The sequence below is a fragment of the Candida jiufengensis genome (assembly GCF_024610255.1).
Source record: "Candida jiufengensis strain CBS 10846 chromosome Unknown scaffold4, whole genome shotgun sequence".
Lineage (NCBI taxonomy): Eukaryota > Fungi > Ascomycota > Pichiomycetes > Serinales > Debaryomycetaceae > Lodderomyces > Lodderomyces jiufengensis.
This window is the reverse complement of record NW_026261559.1, coordinates 500,985-527,994: the sequence shown is the minus strand read 5'-3', so window position 1 is coordinate 527,994 and position 27,010 is coordinate 500,985. Positions and strand designations below refer to the sequence as shown.

The 27,010-nt window shown below is 27.2% G+C and overlaps 7 protein-coding genes across 7 annotated transcripts; 4 read left to right on the top strand and 3 right to left on the bottom strand. All coding sequences in view use genetic code 12, as the record gives it.

The window, feature by feature from the left end:
• Nucleotides 1–85: 85 nt before the first annotated feature.
• On the bottom strand, nucleotides 86–1,735 carry KGF54_002159 (uncharacterized protein; the record flags this gene model as incomplete). Its single annotated transcript, XM_051762608.1, has 1 exon — nucleotides 86–1,735. The coding sequence occupies one exon, from the start codon at nucleotides 1,733–1,735 to the stop codon at nucleotides 86–88; it is 1,650 nt and encodes a 549-aa protein (XP_051620671.1).
• Nucleotides 1,736–2,219: 484 nt separating this feature from the next.
• Nucleotides 2,220–4,472, top strand: IRR1 (Irr1p; the record flags this gene model as incomplete). Its single annotated transcript, XM_051762607.1, has 1 exon — nucleotides 2,220–4,472. The coding sequence occupies one exon, from the start codon at nucleotides 2,220–2,222 to the stop codon at nucleotides 4,470–4,472; it is 2,253 nt and encodes a 750-aa protein (XP_051620670.1).
• A 3,822-nt stretch (nucleotides 4,473–8,294) lies between these two features.
• OFI1 (Ofi1p) lies at nucleotides 8,295–10,334 on the top strand (the record flags this gene model as incomplete). The annotated part of the gene is made up of 1 exon (XM_051762606.1): nucleotides 8,295–10,334. The coding sequence occupies one exon, from the start codon at nucleotides 8,295–8,297 to the stop codon at nucleotides 10,332–10,334; it is 2,040 nt and encodes a 679-aa protein (XP_051620669.1).
• A 1,519-nt stretch (nucleotides 10,335–11,853) lies between these two features.
• KGF54_002156 (uncharacterized protein) lies at nucleotides 11,854–13,566 on the top strand (the record flags this gene model as incomplete). Its single annotated transcript, XM_051762605.1, has 1 exon — nucleotides 11,854–13,566. One exon carries the CDS (start codon nucleotides 11,854–11,856, stop codon nucleotides 13,564–13,566), a length of 1,713 nt encoding a protein of 570 aa, XP_051620668.1.
• A 541-nt stretch (nucleotides 13,567–14,107) lies between these two features.
• KEM1 (chromatin-binding exonuclease) lies at nucleotides 14,108–18,715 on the top strand (the record flags this gene model as incomplete). The annotated part of the gene is made up of 2 exons (XM_051762604.1): nucleotides 14,108–14,111; nucleotides 14,196–18,715. 2 exons carry the CDS (start codon nucleotides 14,108–14,110, stop codon nucleotides 18,713–18,715), a joined length of 4,524 nt encoding a protein of 1,507 aa, XP_051620667.1.
• A 258-nt stretch (nucleotides 18,716–18,973) lies between these two features.
• Nucleotides 18,974–19,383, bottom strand: COX19 (Cox19p; the record flags this gene model as incomplete). The annotated part of the gene is made up of 2 exons (XM_051762603.1): nucleotides 18,974–19,275; nucleotides 19,365–19,383. The coding sequence occupies 2 exons, from the start codon at nucleotides 19,381–19,383 to the stop codon at nucleotides 18,974–18,976; spliced, it is 321 nt and encodes a 106-aa protein (XP_051620666.1).
• Nucleotides 19,384–22,062: 2,679 nt separating this feature from the next.
• KGF54_002153 (uncharacterized protein) lies at nucleotides 22,063–23,466 on the bottom strand (the record flags this gene model as incomplete). The annotated part of the gene is made up of 1 exon (XM_051762602.1): nucleotides 22,063–23,466. The coding sequence occupies one exon, from the start codon at nucleotides 23,464–23,466 to the stop codon at nucleotides 22,063–22,065; it is 1,404 nt and encodes a 467-aa protein (XP_051620665.1).
• Between the last annotated feature and the right edge of the window lie 3,544 nt (nucleotides 23,467–27,010).

Genomic DNA, 27,010 nt, shown 5'->3' with positions numbered 1-27,010 from the left:
ATTACTTATTTATATATTACAATTTTTTGAATTAGAGATTTATAATTTATTATAAAATTAGATTTTTAAAATTTATTTGATCTTTTTAACCTGACCAAAATGTATAACTTTTTGGTTTTGTTACACTTATTGGTATAGTTTCTATATCTCCATTTGTTTCTGTTGTTGGTTCAATTTGCATATTATCTTCATTATTAGTTGTTGTTGTTGTTGATGTTGTGGTAATAGTATTGGTGTTTGAATCTAATTCAAATATTTTATTTGGTTTTAATATATCATTAAGTAATTCAGATAATTCAGGTTTTTCCTTTTTCAATTTTTCAATTTTATTAATCATTGACCATCTTTCTAAAAGGTTTGTTTTCCTTTCTTGATTTAATTGATTAGTTACATCTATTAATGAATTTTGTAAATTATTTATAGCATTTAATTTTAAATTAACTTTTTCAATTGTTAATTCTACTATTTGATTAATTAAACTTGATTGTTCTTCTATTGAATGTTGAGTATTTGTTGATGCATTTTGTTGTAAAAGTTGGGAACCTTCTTTTGATTGGATTAATTTTTTAACTACTTCTTCAACTAATGATTTTTTATCTGTTGTTGATTCATCTTTTACTAGTTTTGTCAAAAATTTATCCTCTATAGGTAATTGTAAAAATTTCTTAAGACAATATTCCCTTGACTTTGTTCCTACATGTTCACTAATTTTATCCCATTGATTATTTGAATTTATATTTATTTTATTGTTTGCAATCGATGTTGGATCATGAGTTCCATACATTTCTATACCTTCTAAAAGTAATAAAACTTCTTGTTCTGTCCATTCTTGTGAATCTTCTAATTTATGAAATTTTATAAAATCTGATGAAGTAAAATTCAGTGGGAATAAACCTTGATCATAACAAATTGAACATAATATACTTGAATTATTTGTATTTTGATTATATGAATAAGTTTTGATTTTTAAATTATGATATCTTATTTCAGTAGCATCTTTGCCACATATACTACATGAATAATGAGCTGAACTTTGAGGTCTAAATTCAATTTTTTTCTCCCCAGTTTGATAAATATCTCTTCTTATTTCCATATTAAATTCAATTGGTTCTTCTGTTTTAATAATTTCACTTGGATTATTGTTTTTTATAATTTCTACATTATCTGGAACATAAGGTATTATATTTTCAGGAGTATCTAAATTTATTTGAAAATGACCAGTAAATTTTGGACCCAATAATGAAGGTTTCGTTTTTGGATCAATTTGATAATTAATTAAACCCCATTTTTCTAAGAATTGATGAATTCTTATTATTGATGTTACATCACCAGATAATGATCTTCTAACACTTGTTATAGTTAAATATTCTTTAGGATTTAATCTAAATGTATTAACTAAGAAATCACGAATATATTTATAATTTTGTGGAGTTTTATAAACTGCTTCATCATCAAAGAAATCAGGGAATGATTTTTTTTCAATTGCGTGGATTTTACTTAGTTCAAACCATTTTGCAAATGATGGGATTATAATATGTTGAGATTGATCAGCTAAATATTGTTGAGCTTTTTCTTGAAATTCTTGTTGTAATTTTGTTATATCTATCTCGGGTGTTGGTTCTGGTTCATCTATTTTTATATTGTCATCTTCAATTTCTCCTGTTGTTGGTATTTGATCTGTTTCTTCTGGTAATGGTGTTGGAGTTGGATCAGGTATCGGAGATTCAGTTGACATTATTATTGAATTATTTGTATAAATATCTGATACTCTCTTGTGTTGTTTTTTTTTTTCAATGGAAATATATTTTTTGTTAAGATTTTAATTTAACTTAAAGATTTTTTCTGCTGTCAATTAATTGTATTGAGTACACTACTTTACTTTGTATAGATAAATGTATATAATATATTTCCTATCAGTAACAACTAAAAATTGATAATAATGTGAATAATTAGCTTATACTTAATGCTTAAGGTGACAAAGGAAGACCGACTTGCTCTATGACTTATGCTTGCAATGGTAAGTTTTCACAACTTTTAACGTGAATTTATATCTTGTACTATAGATCTACACAAAAAATGTATATGAATTTATGCTACCAAATTCTAGGTTATGAAAAAACATAAACAACGCGTCTGTAATAAGTAAGATCTAATATATAATATTACTCTATACTTAAAGGTTTTAACAACTTGATTTCAATCAACCTCTAGAGAAACTAATGGCAACTACAAGATCAAAAAGAACCAGGAAAGAGGTTCTGTATAAAGATACAAGTGATAATGAAGAAGATAATACACATTCAACTGCAAACTCAAATCAAATATTAGAAAATGTTGCAACCACTACATCAAAATCTACAACCAAATCAAATAAACGTCGTAAAATCCAGCCAACACAACCTGAAGAAGAATTTGAAGAAAACTCATTATTTTTAGCATGTTCAAGTGAAGAAGTTAACATCACTGATCTAGCACAAGATTGGATTGAATCATATGAAGAAGAATCTTTACCAAATTTAAATAATTTTACAAATTTAATGAATTTAATTTTAAGAAGTTGTGGATCATTACATTTATTTCAACCTCATGATCTATTAAATTTGGATAGTGCTGAACAAACAGCTGATGAAATTACTTTAGTTTTCAGTAAACAATCAACTCATAAATTTGCATTCAAATTAGTACCAGTTTTCAAGAAAAATGTAGTTGAATTATTTAAAAATATTATTGAAATGTGTCATGAAAAAGGTATATTATATGGGTCTGATGAATTAATGAATTATATAATTACTTGGATTACAAGTTTAACAAATACTAGTATTAGATCATTACGTTATACTGCAACTGAAATTGCTTTAGTTATATTATTACAACTTAGTACCATATCCCAATCAATAAATAAAAATCTTGAAAGATCTAAACAACATTTAATAAAAAACAAACAAAAATCAAGAGCTAAAACTATTCAAAATACAATTAACACTTATGAAAATCAATTAAATAAACTTGATGAATATTTTGATGATTTAAGTGAAGTAATTGGTAATAGATATAAGGATATAGATCCCGCAATAAGAGCAATAGTTGTAAAAGAATTAATTGATGCAATGATGGAATATCCAACATATTTTTGTCAAAGTAATTATTTAAAATATTGTGGTTGGTTATTAAGTGATGTAAATAATAATGTTCGAAAAGAAATTACCAAAAATTTAGCTAAATTGTTCAAAATTAATCATACAAATGAAGAAACTATTCAAAATCTTACGCCTTTCACTCAAAAGTTCAAATCAATGATAATTACTATGGCACAAATTGATATTGACGTTCAAGTTAGGATTAATTGTTATGGTATACTTATTGATATGTTAAAGATAAATTTATTAGATGAACAAAATAAAAAACAAGTGGTTGTAGGTTTTCCATTTGAATCAAAATCAATAAAAGAAATTAACGAAGCTAGTAAATTTTTAAAATTATATATTGATCAAGAATTTAATTCAACTAGGGGAAATGCAATAATTTTGGATCATCATCTGTTTAAATTAGATGAAATTGATTTGAAAGATTTATTATTGATAAAAACTTTAATTACAATTTTGCAACCAATTGATGATAAAGAATTAGAATTAATATTTAAACAAATGTCAGAATTAACTAATGTCACTCATATAGTCAAATATTTATTAGCTGATATCGATACAATTACTACATCAGAAGAAGATCCAGCAAGTGAAGAAGATCTTGAAAATGCCAAAAATTTAATTGAATTAAATGAAAAAGAAAAACTTTTACTAATCAAATTAATTAAAGCAACATTTTATCAAAATCCAAGTTTTGTCATAAATAATTTATCATCTATACAAAAATTCATATCAAAATCGAAAGATAGGTTGAAAAATTTCATACAATTATATCCATTAATCACATCATGTTTCAAAACTTTTACATCAGAGCAAATTGATCAATACATAGACTTATTAAATGAAAATATCCAAGGTTTATTATCATCAGAAGAATACAGTAATATTGAAGATAATGAAGAGGAATATTTCAAATTAATTATACAATATCTTGAATTTAAATCTGTTGGAGCTGTATTTGTTTCATATATGAATATACCTTATTTAATACAACGTCAATTATTGAAATATTTCATTGAAAAGGAAAAAGAATTATCAAAATTACTTAAAGTAGAATTAAGTAAAGGTGACAATATTGTTGGAATTGATGAAGAAAGTGAAGATGAACAAGAACAAGACGAAGATATTGAAGTTGCAAGTGATGAAGAAAATCAAGATAAATCAAAAGAAGCTCAAGCTACAGATCAAGTTTGGGAGTTAGAAAAAAAATTCGCTATTTTCTATATGAAATTAATGGAAGTTAGAACTTTATTAGATGCTGAATTCTTAGAAAGATTTAACTTAAACATTGATAAGTTTGAAGTTTTAAGTGCTATTAGACTGGAATAGAAATTGCTAGGTTTTTAGTTCGTATTTCAATTCTTAAAATAAAGGTTTGAATTCATCAATTGTTGTTGTAGATAGTTCTTGCATTTAGTTTACTTCCCCAAAAAAAATTGGAGAATGAGGATATATGGTGAACCTTGAAAATTAAACAATCAATTCGTCAACCTTAATTTTGATCAGCTATCAAAATCTGAACAATCTAGACTTTCTTCACTAACCACCATCTCTTAGAAACCTACCATAGAGTAAATTTCGTAATAGAGTTTTTCCTTTAATTTTTCGTATGCACGTACAAAATAAAACGGAACTTTAACGCCATAAACACGAGTGAAACAAAAATTGCTAAATTCCAAAAATTTCGAGCTAGTGTTATAGATCTTTATTTTAAAATTCCGTTACCTTAATCTGATCTACCAATCTTATCTTATCGCTGACTTTCAATTGGTTTAAATAAATAAAGTTTAGAACTAACTAATATCAGTATTAATGTTTTTAAATCTTGAAGTATTTACGAAAGTTGAGCATAAGGTTATTTAGTAATAATAAAGCCGTTACTTATAATATGAAACTAATAAACTTAATTAAAATTAAAGTTTTTCAGTATTGGTTATGTAAAATTAAGGTTAGAATCAAAATCTTTTGTGTGAGATGTTTATTGTTTTTTATATTGAGTAGATCCTAGAAAACCTTAAAACTTTAAAACTTTAAAGTTGACGTAATTATTAAAGTTTTTGAATTTTTGTAAATCGACCTGCAATTTTTTTATTTTTATCTAATCGGCTTATGGAATGAAATGGTTTAAAAATGAATTTTCCACGTTTTTAGTTTGATTTTGCTATATCTCGAGATGTCAATTCGTTAATAATTTCTAAATTTTGGTTGCAAAAATTAGTGGAATCTGTTGTAAATGTTCTCTGTCTAATTAAGTACAGAAAAAAATTTTAAAACAATAAAGTAACAAAAAGTTTGAAGTAGGTCCAAATACTTAAAACAATAATAAAGTTACAAAGCAAATATAAATTTAGTGTAATAAATTCAAGAAAAAAAATCCTTAAATTTATCAACCTAATTTTGAGACATTTTATTTTTTCTAGAACTTAACTTAATTGAAAAATAACACGATTAAACCAGCAAATATATTCAAAATTAAATAAAGTTTGAATAATTTACATATGGGGTGGGTAGCCAACAACTGATAAATGAAATTCCGTACATGATAGAAGATCAATTTTATGTGGGTTAATTCCAATTTTTCTAAATTCTAATCACCTAAAAAGTTTAACGTGTCAGCTAATTTTCAAAAAAATTAAGATAATAATGTATAATCTAAACTTTAAGCTTGAGATTTATTATACATTAGTTTGTGCTTGATTTAAATACTCATCAAATAAAATACATAAAGAATAGATAGAAATAAGGTTAAAGATCTACCTTAATTACTAAATATTAGTAAGATCATCAATCTCAGATAATTTTGTTGGAATTGGAATGACAATCAAAAAATTATGTATTGAGCGAATGCTTTAATCAAAGAATCGAAAGGCATGCCAAAAAAAAGAAAAGATAGATGATTGCTATCACATTCATTAGTTTTTAAGGATTTATTATATTTGATGAAATTTGTTGATTTGTAGTTTGCATAATCAAGTAATACAAGTTATGGTGTTTACATATATTAATAATCGTATTATTTTAAGTAAAATTATGTATTATCAGTTTCCATCCCTTTTTGTTAGAATCTTTAGTCTATTAACGAAAATATAGTGGCTAGAAAAAAGTTAGTTCGCGTGTTTTCAATTTATAGTTTACGAATATTATATCTCAAATATTTTACTTGGCTATGGCTAGTGAAAAAAGAGAGCAAAATTTTAATATTTGGTTACATTGACATAGCATTGTTAGAAGTATTGAGATAAAATTTAGTCAAGAAATTTTTTAATCAGTACACTATTATTATTACTAAATATAATACTATTAATTCTACGAAGATACTATTATTACTATGATAATTTATAATTATCTAAAAGTCGGATATTTCATAACTACTACAATAACTATATAAAGTCTGTTTTCTTCTCACCTTACAATTGATTGATTGTTATATTAAGCTTTTTTAATTGTGAGATTTTGCCAACTAAGACAATTCGATTGTCTGACAAATTGATTTCAGAATTTGAAAAACAAACTGAAGACAGCTATTGACTGTCTCGAATCAAAATGTTTCAGAAAAAAAATGAGGGGTGGGGAAGTTAAAACGAGAGTCAGGAGATGGAAAAAAATTAAAAATTAGGGGTGTATAAATTATTGTCAATTTATTACCGGGTCTCTATACTAAAATCAATTTTGTTTTATAGAATTTGACAGTAAAGAAGATAAGTTTCAATCACCGGCCTGTCATTTTCTTAGAATAAAAATTAATTTGTAATCAGTAGAATTCTCAAAAGAAAAAGACAATTAAATTGATTTTGAAAAATTGTTATTTGTTTTGTTTGATTTGTTAGAATATTAAAGAATTATCTTTATGGAGAATGTATTCAACTGTCAATTCAACTTTAATTTTTTATATAATATTAATTTTATTAATTTAAGGTCCATTTCACTACCCACAACTTTAAAAAAAAGACAATAGCCATAGCCATATGGAGAATTAACATTAAATTACATATCTAAAAACCGGTTTTATAAAAATTCATCAACAAATAATTCTATTTTTATAAATTACCTCAAACTTCTATAATTGTAAACTTAACCTAAATTTGAACTTTTAGTAGATAAACTAAAAAATCTTAAATTACTAATTTCATGTTTTACATTTATTTTTATCTTTAGTATTTGTTATTTGTATTTTGTTTGTTATTTAATTAATTAAATTGATTTACTTTTTAATCAAAATCTTTAAATGTAAAACACAAAATAGATTTACAAATGTTAATTGTGTTAAATTCAATTAATTTTTGAAGTTTTTTAGTTTTAAAAATAAATTTATACTAGTGGAAATACAACAAATTTAATTAAATTAATCCATTAATTGGTTAATATCTATACTTCAATTATTCAATAAAATTTATCAATTTAATATTACTGTATAGCAAATATAAATAAAATGAATTGATGATACAAATTAACTTACCACAACTTTCACTACCAATTTATATATAAATATATATATAAGTGAAAAGGGGGGGGGTTTTTTTCATGAAACTTTATTATATAAAAGTAATTTAATTTTATTTTTTTTTTTCTTTTTTTCTTTTCTATTTAAATACTAAATCATACTATAATTTTTATTTATAACAATAATACTACCAAATTTTATAAGAAATTGATATAATATATATATATATGAGATATATAAGATTATGTATAATAAATTAATCAAAATCATTAATCAATCAAAACATTAATTAAATAGAAGAAAACTTTACAAAGATAAATTAAAAAAGTTTTATTTAATAATATTTTTACTATAGAAGAAATTGTAATTCAAAATAAATTCACAAAACTAATAATATTATTTAATAAATAATAAAATTGAAATTAAAATTTTTTTTTTTATTCAATTCGATTTTATTTTTACAACCAATTTTGTTCTTTTTTTGTATTCATTCATTTTGAATTTTTGGAATTTCAATAATCAATTTGTTTATTACTCTCTTGTGTGGATTTACTTAATTGTTTTGTCATCAATTTCATCAATCAATTTCAATCCATCAAATTTACAATTCATTTCAATAATATTTAATTTTTTCATTAAAAGTTTATATATATATATTTAATTATTTTAGTTCAACTATATTGTATACAATCATATGAATTCATGATTCCATGGATGTACCAGAAATAAATGGGAAATCTTTACCTAATTCAAATAATGATAATATAAATTCAAATATTAATCACAATCAATCTATAAAAGTTGATAATAATATATCGTCCAATACTCCCTCATTAATTAATATAAATAATACAAATGGAATTAATATACTAAACACTGATTCTCCTTCATGCAATAATTACAACAATAACAATAATTGTTGCAATAATAAAAGTGAATTTCAATCGATCAAAAGCAGTATTCCTAAATTAACTTTACCATCATTTCAACAATTAACTTCTTCACAAAATTCTTCAATTAAATCAATATTAGATGGTTCAACTAGCAATAGTAATACACCACCTATATCATTAACATCAAGTAATTCAAGTTCGAATTTAACTAACCAGCCCTCTCCACAACTTCAGTCTCAATTTAGTAATCATCATCAATACCAGCAACAATCAATATCTAATTATCAACGTAATCTACCTTCATCATATCAATCTCAACATTCTTCATCTTTAAGTGGCCCATCTTCACATCAACATTTAAATGAGAATGAGAAAATACCTCACAATAAAGTTTCTGAAGAAAGTTCGAACTCAAATTCAAAAGTTAACACCAATTCACCAAATACTCCTTTATCAAATTTGATTCCTTCGCCTACTTCAAGTTCTACACCAACATTACAACATGGTAATAAACAAAGACTACCTAGAAAATATTTCTGTAAAACATGTAATCAAGGATTTACTAGAAAACATAATATGGTAAGTCATGAATTAATTCATTCATCATTAAAACCTCATGTTTGTAATATATGTAATTTAAAATTTCGGAGGATTCATGACTTAAAAAGACATGAAAAATTACATACTGGAGAAAAGCCATTTAGTTGTGATAAATGTTCAAGAAGATTTGCAAGACCAGATGCTTTAACTAGACATCAAAACTCTGCCAATGCATGTTCGGGATTTAATAATAATAATAATAATAATAATAATAACTATAATGATCAACCTCACAATAGAGTAACTTTAAGTTTTGATAGTGGTGATGATAGAGCATCTACTCCTCAAAGACCTGCTTTAAAAGTAAATCAAAATTCAAATGGAAGTGGAAAAAGTAATAATTCATCTTCATCAATTATGACAGAAAGCGGATCATCTCAATTTAGTTCAAATGGTTATCAGGAATCAAGTAGTGGAGGTTCAAATCATTCAGTTGGTATACCCACATTAAAAACTATTGGCTTAACTCCGAATGATTTGAAAAATAAAGATGGTCACTCACTGCAGGATCATAATCCTAATTTACCAAACGTAGAAGAAAATGATCATTATTCAAGATCTAGTAGCATTATTCACCAACAACCACCACAAGCACCTCATCCTTCTCAACATTGGCAATTAAGTGTAAAGAATTCATATCAAAATCAACATCCTACTCCATTACCACCACCAAATTCAAGTCAAGTACAACAAAATCCAACTACTATACCACCATTACATTCAATACATCCTATACCTTTTAATCCATTTACTCAGTTAAGTTTTAGTGGCAATCATAATCAAAATCAAAATCAAAATCAAAGTACTGCATTACCTCCATTATTATCTGCTTTTCCAACAGCTTCACTATATAATAGTCAAATAAATCATCTGTCAGCAGGACTAAATTCTACAGTGTCACAGCCGAAACCAGCAGATGTAGCATATCAAGATACGAATAGAGAGCTTCAACATCCAAATCAGCAAATTCTAATAAAACAAGAACAAAATGGTATGAACAGTGGTAAAGAAAATGAAAAAATATCAACATCATTAAGATCAATCACAGCTACTGAAAACCCACAAATTTTAAATGCAACAGGAAAACCAATACAAATCAATTCCATTTTGAGTGATAAAAATCAGCAACAACAACCACAACAACAACAATCACAGCAACAACAATTTCCATTTCCATCACATCCAAATTTACAAACACGACCAAATTTACATTTACTGCATGATTTAAGAGAAGATAATGAGGTCAATTCCAAATAAACAAACAACAATGAAAATCATATCAAGATCTAACTAATTTAACTAATAAAAATTCCAATCCACAAACAACCAAATAATATGAGATAAAAAATTCAAATGTGATTCAAGTTGTCTTTTCAACTAAAAACAAAATAAAAATCAAAAAATACAAAAAAAAAAATTATAAAAAAACCCCGGTGCTTAAACCTTCTTACTATGATAAAAATAGTTTGATAGATTTAATTTTATGATGTAAACAAAAAATTTATTTCAGTTCTAATTTTATATCCTTTTTAATCCTTATGTGTATTTTTTTTTAATAAATAAAGTTTAATTTAATTGTTTATGTTACGAATTTATATTATCAATGGCGAATTACTTGTGAAAAAAAAAAACGTTCTTCAATTATGGCTAGTTGATCATTTGTGGTTAATGACATGTAAACATATGTAGAATTAAATTGGAGGAAGTTAATTGTAAACGAAGATTATGATTTATGTGCTTTTTATTTTCAAATCTTTTAGTACATTATGCATACAATACATGATCTCAAATTCGTTTCGATCTAAAGAGTATAATTTGCATTGATAAACTTTGAGTTTATCTTATTTGAAATGCTCACTGTCAATAGCAAAAGCAAACTTTGAGAGCAGTATTACAATAACAATGATAAAGTCAATTTCAGTATGGAATCCCATTTTGTATAATTGATCTTAATATCAAATGTCTCAAAAAGTAGTGTAACTCAAGACAAAATTAGATAAGATAAAAAATTATTAAATATCAATTTACAACCCACATTTTTTAAAAATTATATTTTCATCTCCTCCCCCTAAATATTTTTAAGTTTAAATTTATATATTTATTAAGAAGCTATATTATAATTTGCCATTAATATATATATATATGTTATATACATGAGCTTTTCAACTGCTGTCTGCTAAACTCTTTGTATAAAGTTGTTTCGAAGAAGGTATTTTTTCTTTAATTTTATAAATCAAATCAATTTAGCCCCCTTATGATAAGAATTGTAATTAGATTCCTTTTTTTTTTCATCCCTTGATTTTTAATTTTTTTATTAAATTACAATCAATGATTGAATAAACTAAATATAAACTTATATTACAAATTTACTAGTAAAAAATTGTAAGAAAAATACTACATTCTTATTCATTTATTAATGCAATCATCATTATAGTCTTATCAGATGTAGCCATTAATACAACACGTATGAATAATAGTTTTTTTACCTTCTACTTAAATTTATTTTTCTTTATTTTATTATCTTATCTTTTCCCTTTAAAAAAATTATAATATCTAATAATATTACAAATTAGTTTTTTAATTAAAAAAAGAAGCAACAATATTGTATAACTTTTTTTTAAAATTTACAACTTGAACTTCTTTTTTACCAAGTAAAAATTAATACTTTCAATATATATTCAATCATATTAAGTTATAAAGTGTCAAAAGATAATTTTTATTTGAAATTAAATCAAGTTTTTTTTAAAAATTTATAGATCAATATATGTATCACACAATGAAATTAAAAAATTACACGAAATCAAATTCAGAGAATACAGAAGTAGCTGCAATTAAAAATAAAGTTGGTAATAATGAAAGCAATCATCATGCCGTTGATGAAGATTGGTCAATAATATCATCATCATCTGATTTTGACGATGAAAGATCAACAACAAGTTCAACTGATCATCAATATAAAGTTAATTTGAATTTAGATCAAGGGGGCGGCGATAAGGAAATTAAAAAAACTGATTTAAAAAATTCAATTAATCAATCAATTTTAAAAGTTCCCAATTTGATTGCTACTGAGGATGATCAAAACATTGAATTATCAACTTCATCACCACAAATCTTGAATTCTTCATCGATTCCGGAATCAAATACTAGTTCAAATTCAATATTAAGTGATGATTTATCAAATTCAATAAATGTTGGATCAAGAATAAAATTTTTTGAAAATTTAAATGATTTTAATGAATCAATTAAACAAAAATCTAATGATTTTTATTCAAATTTTGCTAAAATCAAAATTGATCAATTGAATAGATATATATATGATCAACATTCTTCAATAAATGATCTGGCAGCTGATGATAATAAGGATAGTGAGCAACAACCAACCGATGTTAAGAAAGAGAAAAAATTACTGGTTGATGAAACTGATTTAGATGATACTATTGAATTAGTAAAATCAATTGATAAATATCAAGAAATAAAAGTGTTACAAAATAACTCCAAAAAAGAAGATTTGAAAACAATTGACAAACCACAAGAAGATTCCAAAAACATTAGAAAACCATTGGGTGCTAAATTTCTTTCTGCAATTGAAAACTTTTTAGAATCAAATTCAGATTATCTTTATTATTATTTATTTGTTTTTGTAGTTGGTTTGATTCCAACAATTTATTTGGTAAATAATTATATAAATCAACCATTACCAACTACAATTGTTAAATCACCAACATTAAATGATAAAATTATTAATTATTGGAATAATTTAGTTTATGAAGAAACTGAAGTAATAAATGATCGTGGTATATTTGGATTTCATGCAAGACCTAAAAAACTTATCAGAGTTAATAAGTTATCAAAATTAGCTAAAAGTTTGAAAGCTAATTTACAAAATGATTATTTGAAATTAACGAATGTTGGTAAAGAAATAGATAAATTTGTGGTAAAAAATATTGCACCAAATTTGCAAAAAATTATAGCCAAAGTTGAAAATGGTGTATTGTTGACAAGTAAAAACTTACAAACTTTGGGGGAGAAATTAAGAGATTTTGGACATATAAAATTTCACCAAATTAGCAAAATTTCAAGAAGCTCATATGAAGTGTTAAAAAAATATAGTCAAACCGGATTAACAGAAATAATCAATCAAGAAAAATTCTTCACAGAAAAAGCTATAAATTTTTTCAAACAAAGTTCAAATCAATTTCAAGTATTTTTAAATAATGCAAGTCATGCATCTAAATTCATATTTACTAAATCAAAAGATGTATTAGTTGATCAAAGTATAAACTTCAAAAACTTCTTAAGTAATGTAAATAAAGCAAATACTAAAATAGGTCAGTATGGTTTATCAAAATTTAAACAATTATCAAATGATACCCAAAATTTATGGTTGATTTATTCACCAAAATTTTCAAATTTAATAACGCAAGAATCAATATTTATTTATAAAAAATCCTTGGATTTTAAAAATATGATTAGGGAATATGTTATATGATTAAGTGAATCATGATTAAGTGAATGGAAACAACTTTGATTTTTTGAATTATACAAATTCATTCATACATATTCTTCTATGAATTCATAATGTGTCAGTATATGGTTGTTTTTACTATTGCGTTTATAAAATTAAATATATATAGTTTATTCTTGATCTTAGCTGTCAAAATTAGATTTTTATCCAACACTTATCGATTTATAAGAGCATTTATCTGTTTTCATCTAATCAAAAGTCACTTTGTTGGTAACTATGCTAGTTGATTATTTTCAAAGATCGTTCTTAGTATATAGATTTTTAAGCGGCTTTTGGCGGTAGAATATATAAACTTTATAAGAGATCTTAACTTAGTGGGTAGTGTAAATTATTACTATTATTTTTATATTGTTGAAAATTCTACTAACAAAAAAAACATTAAATTCTATAAAAAAAAATAAAGTTGCAACAAAAATTTAACAACCAAATTTATAAAGAAAAGACTTAATAATTTATCTTGTTAAAAAGTCTCAAGAGAATACGAAGATAGAATTATAGCAAAGAGATGGGTATGTTGATTCAACCAATTTGTTCCAAAGACAGATATGAACCTATTTTTGTGTTTAAAATGATTTACTAACTTTCAAATCTAGGTATTCCAAAGTTTTTCAGATTTATATCGGAGAGATGGCCATTGATCTCACAATTAATTGATGAGAATCAAATACCGGAGTTTGATAATTTATATCTTGATATGAACTCAATTTTACATACTTGTACACATTCAAATGATGGATCAATAACAAGATTATCAGATGATCAAATGTATGCTTCCATATTTAATTATATTGAACATTTATTTAGTATAATAAAGCCTCAAAAGACATTTTATATGGCGATAGATGGTGTTGCCCCCAGAGCTAAAATGAATCAACAAAGAGCAAGAAGATTTAGAACAGCATATGAAGCAGAATTAAACCTTAAGAAAGCAATTGAAAATGGTGAAGAAATTCCAAAAGAAGATCCATTTGATTCAAATTCTATAACACCTGGTACGGAATTTATGGCAAAATTAACAGAAAATTTAAAATACTTTATACATAAGAAAATAACAGAGGATTCTCAATGGTCAAATATTGAGATTATTTTAAGTGGTCATGAAGTACCAGGAGAAGGTGAACACAAGATTATGGAATTCATTAGATCAGTGCGAGCTCAACCAGACTATGACCCCAATTTAAGACATTGCATATATGGATTAGATGCTGATTTAATTATGTTAGGATTAGTAAGTCATGATCCACATTTTGCATTATTAAGAGAAGAAGTTAAATTTGGAGGCAAATCATCATCATCTTCAGGACCAAAAGATGTCACAGAAACAAATTTTTTCCTTTTACATTTAAGTTTATTAAGAGAGTATTTATCTTTGGAGTTCAAAGAAATTGAAGATGATTTATCATTTGAATATGATTTTGAAAGAATTTTGGATGATTTTATATTGATTATGTATGTTATTGGTAATGATTTTTTACCTCATTTACCTGATTTACATATAAATAAAGGTGCATTCCCGTTATTATTATCAACTTTCAAGCAAACTTTAGTACAATCAGATGGTTATATGAATGAGGATGGTAAAATAAATTCAAGAAGATTGAATATTTGGGTACATCATTTATCAGAGTTTGAATTTGAAAATTTTGAAGAAAAAGAAGTCGATATTGAATGGTTTAATAAGAAGTTGGAAGATGTCTCAATTAGTGGGGAGAAGAAAAGGAAAAAAATTGGTAAATTATTGATTTTAAAAGAGCAAAAAAAATTAGTTGGATTTATAAAGCCATGGCTTATGGAAATTTCAACTCAACCACTTTCGACAATTATTGAATTAGCAAATGATGAAAAATTACCAACTTTGAAATTAGTAAAAGAGGATGTTGAAAATAATTTGGACTTTTTAAAAAAATTTGCTCTACAAGCTGGATTTCTCATCATACATTCAAAATCTGAAGATAATTATGTTGCCAAATTTGATGTTGATGGTTTACCAACACTTGAATCCGATGAAGAATATGAAGAGAGAATTAACGAAGTTAGAAAGACAATCAAAACTTATCAATCAGCACATTTGATTGACAGTGAAGATGTATTGAATGACACCAAAGAAGTTTATCAAAAGAAGTTCAAAGATTGGAAGAATGATTACTATGAAGATAAATTACATTTTAATATTGATGATACAGAAAAATTAATAGAATTGACTGAACATTATATTGAAGGTTTGCAGTGGGTGTTGTATTATTATTACCGTGGTTGTCCTTCATGGAATTGGTATTACAAGTATCATTATGCGCCAAGGATTTCAGATATATCAGTAGGTTTAGAAGCGCTTATAGATAAAGGTGTTGATTTAACATATGATCCATCCCATCCTTTTAAACCATTTGAACAATTGATGGCTGTTTTGCCCGCAAGATCAAGAAAATTAATGCCAGCAGTTTACAGACAATTAATGATTGAGGAGCATTCACCAATAAAACTGTTTTATCCAGATGAAGTTGATGTTGATATGAATGGTAAAACTGCAACTTGGGAAGCAGTTGTATTATTGGACTTTGTTGATGAAAAAAAATTAATTGAAGTATTAAAACCAATTGAAGATAAATTAACACCGGAGGAAACTAAGAGAAATTCTTATGGGTTTAATGTTAAATTTATTCATAATCCACAAATTGATAAAGTATATTCATCTCCATTACCTGGATTTTTTCATGACGTTGAACATGATAAATGTTATGAAGAAGTTTTCCAATTAGCTAAAGTTGATGATTATAGAATTGGTAAAATTGAAGGTGCTCGTTATGGAACGGATTTATCAGCTGGTTTTCCAACATTACAATCAATTTCTTTCTCAAGTGAATTAGCTCAAAATGAAGTTAAAATTTTTAATTTTTCATCGAAATCCGAAACTATGATTTTAAATATTGAAAATATTTGGTCAGACTTATCAGTAAAGCAATTTGCTCAATCTTTTGTTGGAAGACTAATTTATAGTAATTGGCCATTTTTAAGAGAATGTAAAGTTGTTAAAGTATTGGATGATGAATATAAATACGAATCAGTGAGAAACGAAAAGGGATTCAAGAGCGTTATATCAAATGAATTAACTAATGAAGACAGAAGACAATTTAAATCTGATGTATCCAATTTGAAGTATTCTTGGGACAAAACCAAGGGTGTTAAATTAGGTCCAATTGAAGTTTTATTATATGTTCAACCAGTTAATGGTCTTATTAGAAATTCAAAAGGTGCTTATGTTAAAACTTACTCAAAAGAAATGGAAGTATATCCAATTCAGTTAATTGTCAAAGAAGTATCTCATAAAGATCCAAGATTTGCTACTAGACCTCCATTGCCAATAGAACAAGAATTCCCAATTAATTCTCAAGTTACTTTCCTTGGTGATATGGGTTATGGTGCACCAGCACAAGTTGTTGGATATAATGGTGATAAATTGAGTATCAAAATTTCGAAAATTTCATCAGTTGCTGAACCAAATATAGGTAAAAAGAGATTATTTACTGAATCAAAAGAAATTCAATATGTCCCATCATTCGAAGTTGCTAAAACTTTGAGGATTAACCCATTATTATTGTCGAAAATTACAAGTCAATTTATGGTTCAAGGTCCAGATAAGAAAATCAATGTTGGATTAGAATTAAAATTTGAAAGTAAAAGACAAAAAGTTTTAGGTTATACAAGAAAATCATATAATGGTAAATTCTGGGAATTTTCTCCATTAGCTATAAATTTAATTAACACTTATAAAAATAAATTTCCAAAATTATTTAATAATTTATCTGAAGTTGGTGGTTCAGAAATTCCTCAATTAGCAAGAATCTCAAGCCCTGAAGAAATTCAACAAGTCAAAAAATGGTTGAAAGAAGTTAAAGAAGATTTAATTCCTGTTTCATTAGAAAGTCAATCATTAACCAAATTTAGTTTTGCTGCTATTGAACAATACATGGAAAATTACATTTTGAACACTATCCCATTCATCAACAAAGATATCAGAGGTGTTCCAAGAAATGCAATCTTGAATGCTAGTGAATCATATCAATTACTAAGTGAACAAAAATTCGAATTAGGAGATAGAGTATTATATGTTCAAGATTTTGGTAAAGTCCCAATTTTATCAAAAGGTACAGTTGCTTCTATTTTCACAGTTGGATCAAAAACTTCATTAGGTGTTATATTTGATGTTCCTCAATTAAGTGGTAATACCATGAATGGAAAATTAACAACTAATCGTGGTTTAATGATTGACTCTTCATTGGTCTTGAATTTAACAAATAAACAATTTGTTTATCATTCTAAAGCATCAAAGACTAGAAAACCAATGAGTGAAGATGAAAAAATAGCCAAGATTAAACAACAGCAACAACAACGTCAACAACAATATCAACAACAAAAAGAAGCTCAATCACAATCACAACCGAGGGAACAAGAAGGTCCAAAACCACCGAAGAAGATTTTACCAAGAGTTGACAAAAAAGATGATGCTAAGCCTAAATTCACCAAAAAGACTTCTCCATCAGCCAAGGATCAACCAAAAGATAGAGAAGAACCTTCGAAAATAAAACCTACAAATGAATTATTATCATTATTGAGAAAAAAGAAATCAAATGATTTGTCAAAGGGAGAGAAAGAAGAACCAACAAAAGTTGATAAATCTGAAGAAACATCAGATGATTCTAATTCACGTAATCCAAATGCTATCAAACAAGTTTATAATCAAATTTATTCAAATGTAATGAATCCAGCTACCCAACCTCAACCACAACCTCATCAACAACCAATGTTTAATGGACCTCAATATGGTCAACCTATGCCAGCACCACCTCATTTTGTTCCAAATTTTGCATATCCTCCACAACCATACCCACAACAATTCCAGCACCCAACATCAACTCAGCATTATCAAGTGGATGGATATAATGGAAATCAAGAGGGTGGTAGTGGTCATCAAAATGAATTAAATGGAGATAAAAAGGAACCAAATGCAATTGATAAATTTTTAATGAATGCTAAAAAAGCTGAGCAAAAAGTTGAAGAAGGAGTTAAAGAAGTTGGTGAAAAAATTGACAAGGCAGTCGAAAAAAAAGAAGACTAAACTATTTGCTACACTAATAATTACAAACAATCAATTTAGTCAGATTTATATGTTATTTTATGTTTTTATGTTATTTGTAATGAGATATTATAATGTTGTAAAAAAAGCACTTGTTTATAATGAGTTTAATAAAATTTTATAGATTTAAATTTTCTCCCAATATAAGAGTTTCTATTAATTTTATCATTTCATTCATTCATTTTTCTATTTACAAGAACACTAAATCATCTATTTATCAGCATGTTATCTCTCATCGCATCATTGCTTCTTCTCGACAGTCTCCTTCTGTACATCATCTTTATGTTTAACTTTAGTTTCCTTATCACCAGGCAAATTCACCAATCCCAAAGTATCCCATTCAGATTTTTCCATTAACTGATTATCCATTCTACATTTCAAATAATTCTTAGCTAATATCCTACAATTGGGGGCATTTTTATTCTCTGTAAATTTCATACATTTCAAATAAGCTAACATTTGATCTTTACACTCTCCATCATGATCTAGTGGGAATGATCCTCTTTCTGGTGGTGTTGGTGTCCAAGTTCTAAAATTACCTCCTATTTGATTAAGAATCTGTCAGTATATATCCAAAGTTCAAGTCGAGCAAAACACTTAGTGAAGCATTTCGCTAAATTTTAAGACATACCTGGAGCTCCACTTGCCATTTGTAAATTTATTGTTTGTTACTTTTGACGTTTGATATATGCTTAAACATTAGTTCTCATATGTATTTAGAGATTGAAAAAAAATAATATGATTATCTCATTTTTGTGTCATATAACAAATTTGGTAGCTTGGTTTTGGCTGCAATTTTATTCTTTTTGATGTCGTTTCGAAGATATTCATGTATCGAGGACTCTAAACAAAAATCTCTTTTATAAGTACAATTGAAAAATTTGAGTCTGATTCAAAGTTGAGAGATTTTGATCTTGATATGAGACATAGCAACGTGTGCGAAATAACGCAAATTTGCGATACTGGATATCATAAAATTGGCTTAAGTGATTTGTTTTGAATCAAAACTGCAAGATGGCAAAGGATAACAATTTTTCAAATGGCCAATTTAGAAGTTGATACGAAGCACCTTGTTAAGGTGGTAAACTATTCTGGTATGTACAGTTTCACCCAGACCAATTTTCTGGAACTACTTTAATTTTGTTTTTTATTCAATTCGCATTTCCTCTCTCAGTAAATATACTGCCATTAGCATTAATATATGCACCTTTACTTCAACAACTTACTTACCCTTCCCACTTGGCGTATAACTGTTATCGCAGCTTGATTCTATCACCAAGTTCCATATAGAACTTTTATGGCGTCCTACTTCGTACAAAGAAAAATTTCATCTATTGTATTGTACAAATAAAATGATGTGATTTTAAGCTTTCACTTCGTAAACAAATTGTGTTTTGTGAAAATAACTATATATCATAAAATTCACGACTGATAAGGTTGAACGGAATAATTTTGTTAACGACAACTTTAAACTTTATAAAGTTAATCCGTTAACTGAAGATATCCACAATTTTTACAAAAGTAAACATTTTAAGAAGGTAGAAAATTAACCTCCACCGGATGTCAATTCTCGAGGGTGACATAAGCGTGTTTTGCCCGGTAAAGCTTAATTTGTTGAGCACTATTAATGCTACGCCAACTTTAATAAATTGTAAAACTAGTTTCAATATCAAGCAAAATCAAACAGGCCCATTGAGATCTAATTTTTGTAAATACATTCATGACTCTTCAACTTGCTAGCATGAGAAGCATATTGACAAATTTAAAGGAGAGTACGAGCTATTTGATCGACTTGGTATGAAAAGAATGGGAATTAACCTTTTTGTAGAACGCAACAAGTCTTTTCTTGCGAGGCTAAAAGTCACGTTAGCGCAATTTATTTGGTAGCTCATGGAGGTTTTTTTTTCCCTGATCACATTTTAAGATAATATTTGCGCTTGTATGCAAATTTATATGCAGTATTCAAATACCGAAGGTTATGGATTAAATAATATGGTCATCAAAGCTTAATGTTTATTCCACAGTTATACAATTCTTCCACATATTCATTATTCTTTTCATGCTCTAATGCTAGATTGATAGTAGGTCATTGACGGAAGTTACAAAATAAAAATTTAAATTGAATAGATATTGCAGCAATGCAGATTTGTCAACAGAAACCAATTGACTTTGATCATTTCAAACTTTTATTTTTTTTGAAAAATTGAATGTTTCTCCTAAGAAGGTGGATTTTATGGAGGTATCCAAACATGATTGGTTGGATGAAGTAAGAGCAGGCAGTAGTACAAGTTATAATAAAGTTTTTAGGCTGTATTGAACAAGCAAAGGTAAATTCTGTAATGTCTTGCTAAACAATATTACAAATTAATGGTTCGGTAAATCATAAAATTTCCTCAAACTTTACGCTGCCATTTATTCACGGAGCCAGTACGTTCTTCATGTGAAATATACAAGTCCAATTGTTTAAGCTGAAGAATTTACTCCTTGAATGAAACGGTTATTAACGGTTTCGTGGCGACACCCAACCGTTTAGATATGCATGCTGAGTTAAATTGAAATGAGTAAGTTGGTCTAAAAGCAGCAGAAATTGAAAACAAGGAGCACAAAATGCAAAGAACTTTTCAACGGGTGACTATGATTATGCACCAATTTGCCCCTAAGAGCTGACTAAAAATTTAGTAAATAAATAAAATACTCGTACATCAAAATAACGCATTTTTTTGAGCAAGTAAGTAAAGGCTCATTAACTATTTTTTGAATAAATTTAGAGTGCATCTCAAATTATATTCATAGTTTAACTATCATGTAAAACTACGCTTTTAGTGGAAAAGATTTAGTGCTTTAACAATCCTTGAAATTATAATTGTTCAAGTTTAATGGATTTTTATGAAAATGTACAAAGTTAGCATCTGAACACACATACAATAATGCTGAGCCAAAATTTAGAACTCTTTTAAAGCAAAATAAGTATAATTCTTTCTTGCAATATTTTTAGACATAACTATTACACAATTAGTATAAGCATTCCATGGGGCTCAAATAGAAAGATGAAATTGAATCGGCAATAGGTTTAAGGTAAAACAAGAACAATTTATGAAATATTTTATAGACAGTGGTAAACTTGATACCAACTATTTTTTAGAGAAAATTGAAGTAGAAAATCAATTAAACAAAAACTGATAATTATATTTTATTTTAAAATTTTAATTATATAAAGCAAAAACTAAAACTCAGAACCTTTAAATTGGTATATAAAAAAAAAATAGGTCTGAAAAGAAACTCAAAAAATTTTTCTAGAAAGAAAAACAGATCAATTAAAAATTTGACATTCAAATGTTTCTTTTTGAAACACTAGCGGCTTGACCAGCAATAACATTTCCTAATTGTGCAATAATTTCTAAAGCGTTTTCACCTTCATGAATACCCCATTCAGCAGCTTGAGCAGCATCAATACCTAAAGTTACAAGTAATTGACCAAAATCAACTGCTGAACCAACTAAGTTACCTTGTAATAAGTCACTAATAGCTTTAGTAATTTGAGCGATGGTAGTGGTAATAACATCTCTATCTCCTAAAACAACATCTCTTTTTGTAGAACCAGCGGCTTGACCAGCAATAACATTTCCTAATTGTGCAATAATTTCTAAAGCATTTTCACCTTCATGAAGTCCCCATTCAGCAGCTTCAGCAGCATCAATACCCAAAGTGATAAGTAATTGACCGAAATTAACAGCAGATCCAAGAAAATTACCTTCTAATAAATCACTAATAGCTTTGGTAATTTGAGCGATGGTAGTGATGGTAGAGTTGACAAAATCTCTTTCGGCTAAAACAACATCTCTTTTTGTAGAACCAGCGGCTTGACCAGCAATAACATTTCCTAATTGTGCAATAATTTCTAAAGCATTTTCACCTTCGTGAAGTCCCCATTCAGCAGCTTCAGCAGCATCAATACCCAAAGTGATGAGTAATTGACCAAAATCAACAGCAGATCCAAGAAAATTACCTTCTAATAAATCACTAATAGCTTTGGTAATTTGAGCGATGGTAGTGATGGTAGAGTTGACAAAATCTCTTCCTCCTAAAACAACATCTCTTTTTGAAGAACCAGTGGCTTGACCAGCAATAACATTTCCTAATTGTGCAATAATTTCTAAAGCGTTTTCACCTTCATGAATACCCCATTCAGCAGCTTGAGCAGCATCAATACCTAAAGTAACAAGTAATTGACCAAAATCAACTGCTGAACCAACTAAGTTACCTTGTAATAAGTCACTAATAGCTTTAGTAATTTGAGCGATGGTAGTGGTGATAACATCTCTATCTCCTAAAACAACATCTCTTTTTGTAGAACCAGCGGCTTGACCAGCAATAACATTTCCTAATTGTGCAATAATTTCTAAAGCGTTTTCTCCTTCATGAAGTCCCCATTCAGCAGCTTCAGCAGCATCAATACCCAAAGTGATAAGTAATTGACCGAAATCAACAGCAGATCCAAGAAAATTACCTTGTAATAAGTCATCAATGGCTTTAGTTATTTGATCAATTGTAGTGATGGTGGAGTTAATAAACAGTCTTTCGGCTAAAACAATATTTTGTGATGGGGTTTTAAAAGAAACTAAGTCGGCATCTCTTTTAGCTTGGACTTCAACTGATTTACCAATTGGTGAATAGATAGCAGCAGCTTCAGTTGATACAGCAAAAGCTGCAACAGCGATTGTAAAAAATTTCATGACTAAACAATAATTATTTCTGTGATTGGTTTCAACTCTAAGAACAAAAGCAACAGTAGCAGTAGTAGTGATAGTTGTTGATTAGAGAATGTGGTAAATAATTTTAAATTTTGAAGAAAATTTGACCATATTTATAATTTTCAGATTTGAATAATTAAATTCGACAACTTTCAGTTAAAACTGCAAAATTGTATGAAGATAGCCACATCCAAACTCACTTTAACTATTTGATCTTTGTTTGTGATTTCTTTGAACAAAGAAAAAAGTCCTTAATTTGACGGATTTTAAAATGGTACGATATTGATAATTCTCCGTGAAAGTTTGATATTTATTCTGTCACATTGTTTTCAGTACTATTGAAAGCAGGGTACATAACGTGGGTTATCAAATTTTTGCGTATACCAATCATATTTGAGAATACATTCATATCATGTATTAGAATCAAACCATTGACCTTCCTTAAAATGTAAAAAATGTCACATATGCATGAAAAATTGGTAAATTAGCTCAATAACTACCTATTGTCTTACCTCTTATCTACTCCACAATAACACTATAATTATGTTTGCGAAACAACGTTTATTTTTCAATGTTAATTTAATAATTTATCCAATAAAAAATTTACTTGAATTGCCGAAGAAGAATAAACAAACAAATTTTGGAATAGCAAATTTCCATAATAACACCATCCTTATTATTAAATGATTAACGATGCATATAATTATTATCAAATGATTAACAATGCATATACCATAATCGAAAGCAATTTTGTATTGTTAAATTAAATGTGTGGTCTTTTACTATTCTCTTTCAATTTGTTTTTAACATAAAACAATTATTTTAATTTTTAGTCAAGACACACGTACAAATTTAATTTATACAGATGCAATTAAAGTTATAAAAAGTAGTGATTATAATTACGAGGCAGCAAAAAGCTTAACCGCATAGTTATAACGAATAAAATTGACATCAAATAATGCGCAAATTTCTCTTCAACGGGATTTTTAGATTAAAAATGTATATAAAGTCGTTAATCACCAAGTAGAAAGGAAGCTACGATGGTTGTTGCAAAAACTTGTGTCAAGATTGTAATTTAAAAGATTCTCCCTTATTTTGTAATTGGTGGTTTACCTAGGACTAATTAGTTACCGTAAAATTCAAACGTTTTTACTTTTTTTTCTTGAAAAATTTACGTTATTATAATCTTTAAAAAGTTCTGCATGGAGAGCTGTTGAAAAATACACATTGGAACAGTCAAAACTTTCAAAATTTGAGGATAGATTGTGCATTTACTGAAATATGCAAAATCCGGATTTTATTTGCAGCAATTGATTATAATTTGAAAAGCCTCTCAATTAATTTTTTTATACAGTCTAATTCAATTTGACTATTATGTTCACGGAAACCACATCAGTAGCAAATTTACAAAGTGCAAAATTGTGGGTTTATTGTTTCAAGAATTTTCAACTTCCTATTAATTGTTCAAGAGGGAGGTACTCAAAAATAATAATCATTACTTCCACAATTTGTGAAAATATCACATTATGACTAAAGGACTTTCTTGGGTTGTCCAAAAAATGAGAATTTTTTTGGGTTGTCAAAAGTTTTAATTTCTTCCCCTCCCGCAAATTGACTGGTAAATTGGTCAACTGACCAATTTTACAGTCATCAACTGAGTAATCCAAAATAGTTTTGATTATAAAATATGACCCAGTAAAATGCACAAATTCTAAAATATATTGTATTGCATTTTGCAAAAAATGTGTCAAACTTAATTGTGTTACAAATTATAGTTTTGTAATTACTAAAAAACACGTTCTCAAAACCACAAAAAATTGTTCTCAGAACCACAAAAATTTGAATTTGCTCACTATTCAATATATTACCCACAATAATATTTGAGAGACTATACAAAGCTATTTGAAGATAGTTTATTCATGAACGTCTTTAAAAAATTGCATTGACAAATATGATGAAAGGTCATCAAAAAACGATTCACATATTGATAATGCGCTTTTCAAAAATTATGAGCGTTTGTCTGTTTTGAGCGGTATTGGTGCATACGAATCCAGTTCTGAACTACGTGAACTGCAATATGGTATAAAGCGGATAAATAACCTTAGTAATTCTTTTTATTGAATGATTTGTGTAATACCGTTTTCATGCTGATTTGATTGATTAGGATTTTCGATTATATCAAATGATCAGACAACGGTTAGTTAAAAATCGTTTATAGTTTCTAAATTTAGCAACATATTTAGAGATTCGAAAGTACCTTATGTGTCAAGCCACAAAGGTCAAAATCCACTCCGAAGGTCTGTTTTTACTTAACAAAATCTATAGATAGATAAGGTAAGGAGATTAATATTCAACGGCATTTTTGAGAAAAGCATGTGTTTTTTGTTATTTCTTTTTTTTTTTAATTTCGAAACTTTAATAGTTCTTCGCAAGCATAAACGTTTTCGTATTCGTATAATAATAATAATTGTAAAAAATGATTTGCAAAAATTGTATTTGACAATACACACTAATATACAGTCGAAAATTCTCTCATGAGCTATTTTCCAAAATTTTGAAACTGATCAAATTCAATTTCCACCATTCTTGAAATTTTCAACTGTTTTCTTTTATTTGCATGAATGATCTTAATCATTATATTTTGTTAAAGCTATGAAATAAAACAAGTATTAAATACACAATTAGTCAGTAGTATTTTGGAACAACCTACTCAAAATGCAGAAAAGATTAACAGCTCAAATTTTCTGACAACAGTTTATATACATATCTGAATATACTCACATCTAACTTACGGTTTTTTCATGGTCTATATCATATTATCATTTTGGAGTTTTGCCAAACTAAAGGGATCAATGCATTTCAGCGAAGTAGTATCGTTTAATTGATATACAAAGAAGTAATTAGTCTAGTTATGAAAAAGTTATCAGATTATACTGACTATCAACTATCCCATAAAATTGCCAACTCAGAATGTAATGATTATATACGAAAAAACTTCTTACAGAGTTTACAAGCACTTGATCATCAATTCCCTGCAACTTATGAAAGAAAACGTAAAAATTTTATGTCTTTTACAAAAAACATTAGAAGGGGCAATCAATGGGAAGACATTACGAGAACAGGTCAAATTTTGAATAGGACAGGAAAATTACAACCCCCAACAGACCACTCGATATAGTGAACAGAAAAACCAATACAAGTTACTTGTTCTTCAATATTTTATATGGTTTTTTTTCAATTCTAATAAAAGGAAGTCGGTCAATTTAACTTCAACAATTAATTTGTCACTTTGATCTCAACGAAACAAAAATACAGTCATGATGTGCAAGAAGCTTGCGTATGTTTGAATAGTTATGTGAATACATAGCTTAAGTCAGTTTTCTCAGCTTTTTAGATAGGTAAAAAGTAAAGCAAAAACTTCAACTGCTCAAGCTTATCTTGGGCGAAAGTTTACCTAGCTTTATATTTCAAGTCAATCTAGTTTTTTTTAAAAAGTTTATTTATCTTATACGTAGATCAAGTTTCA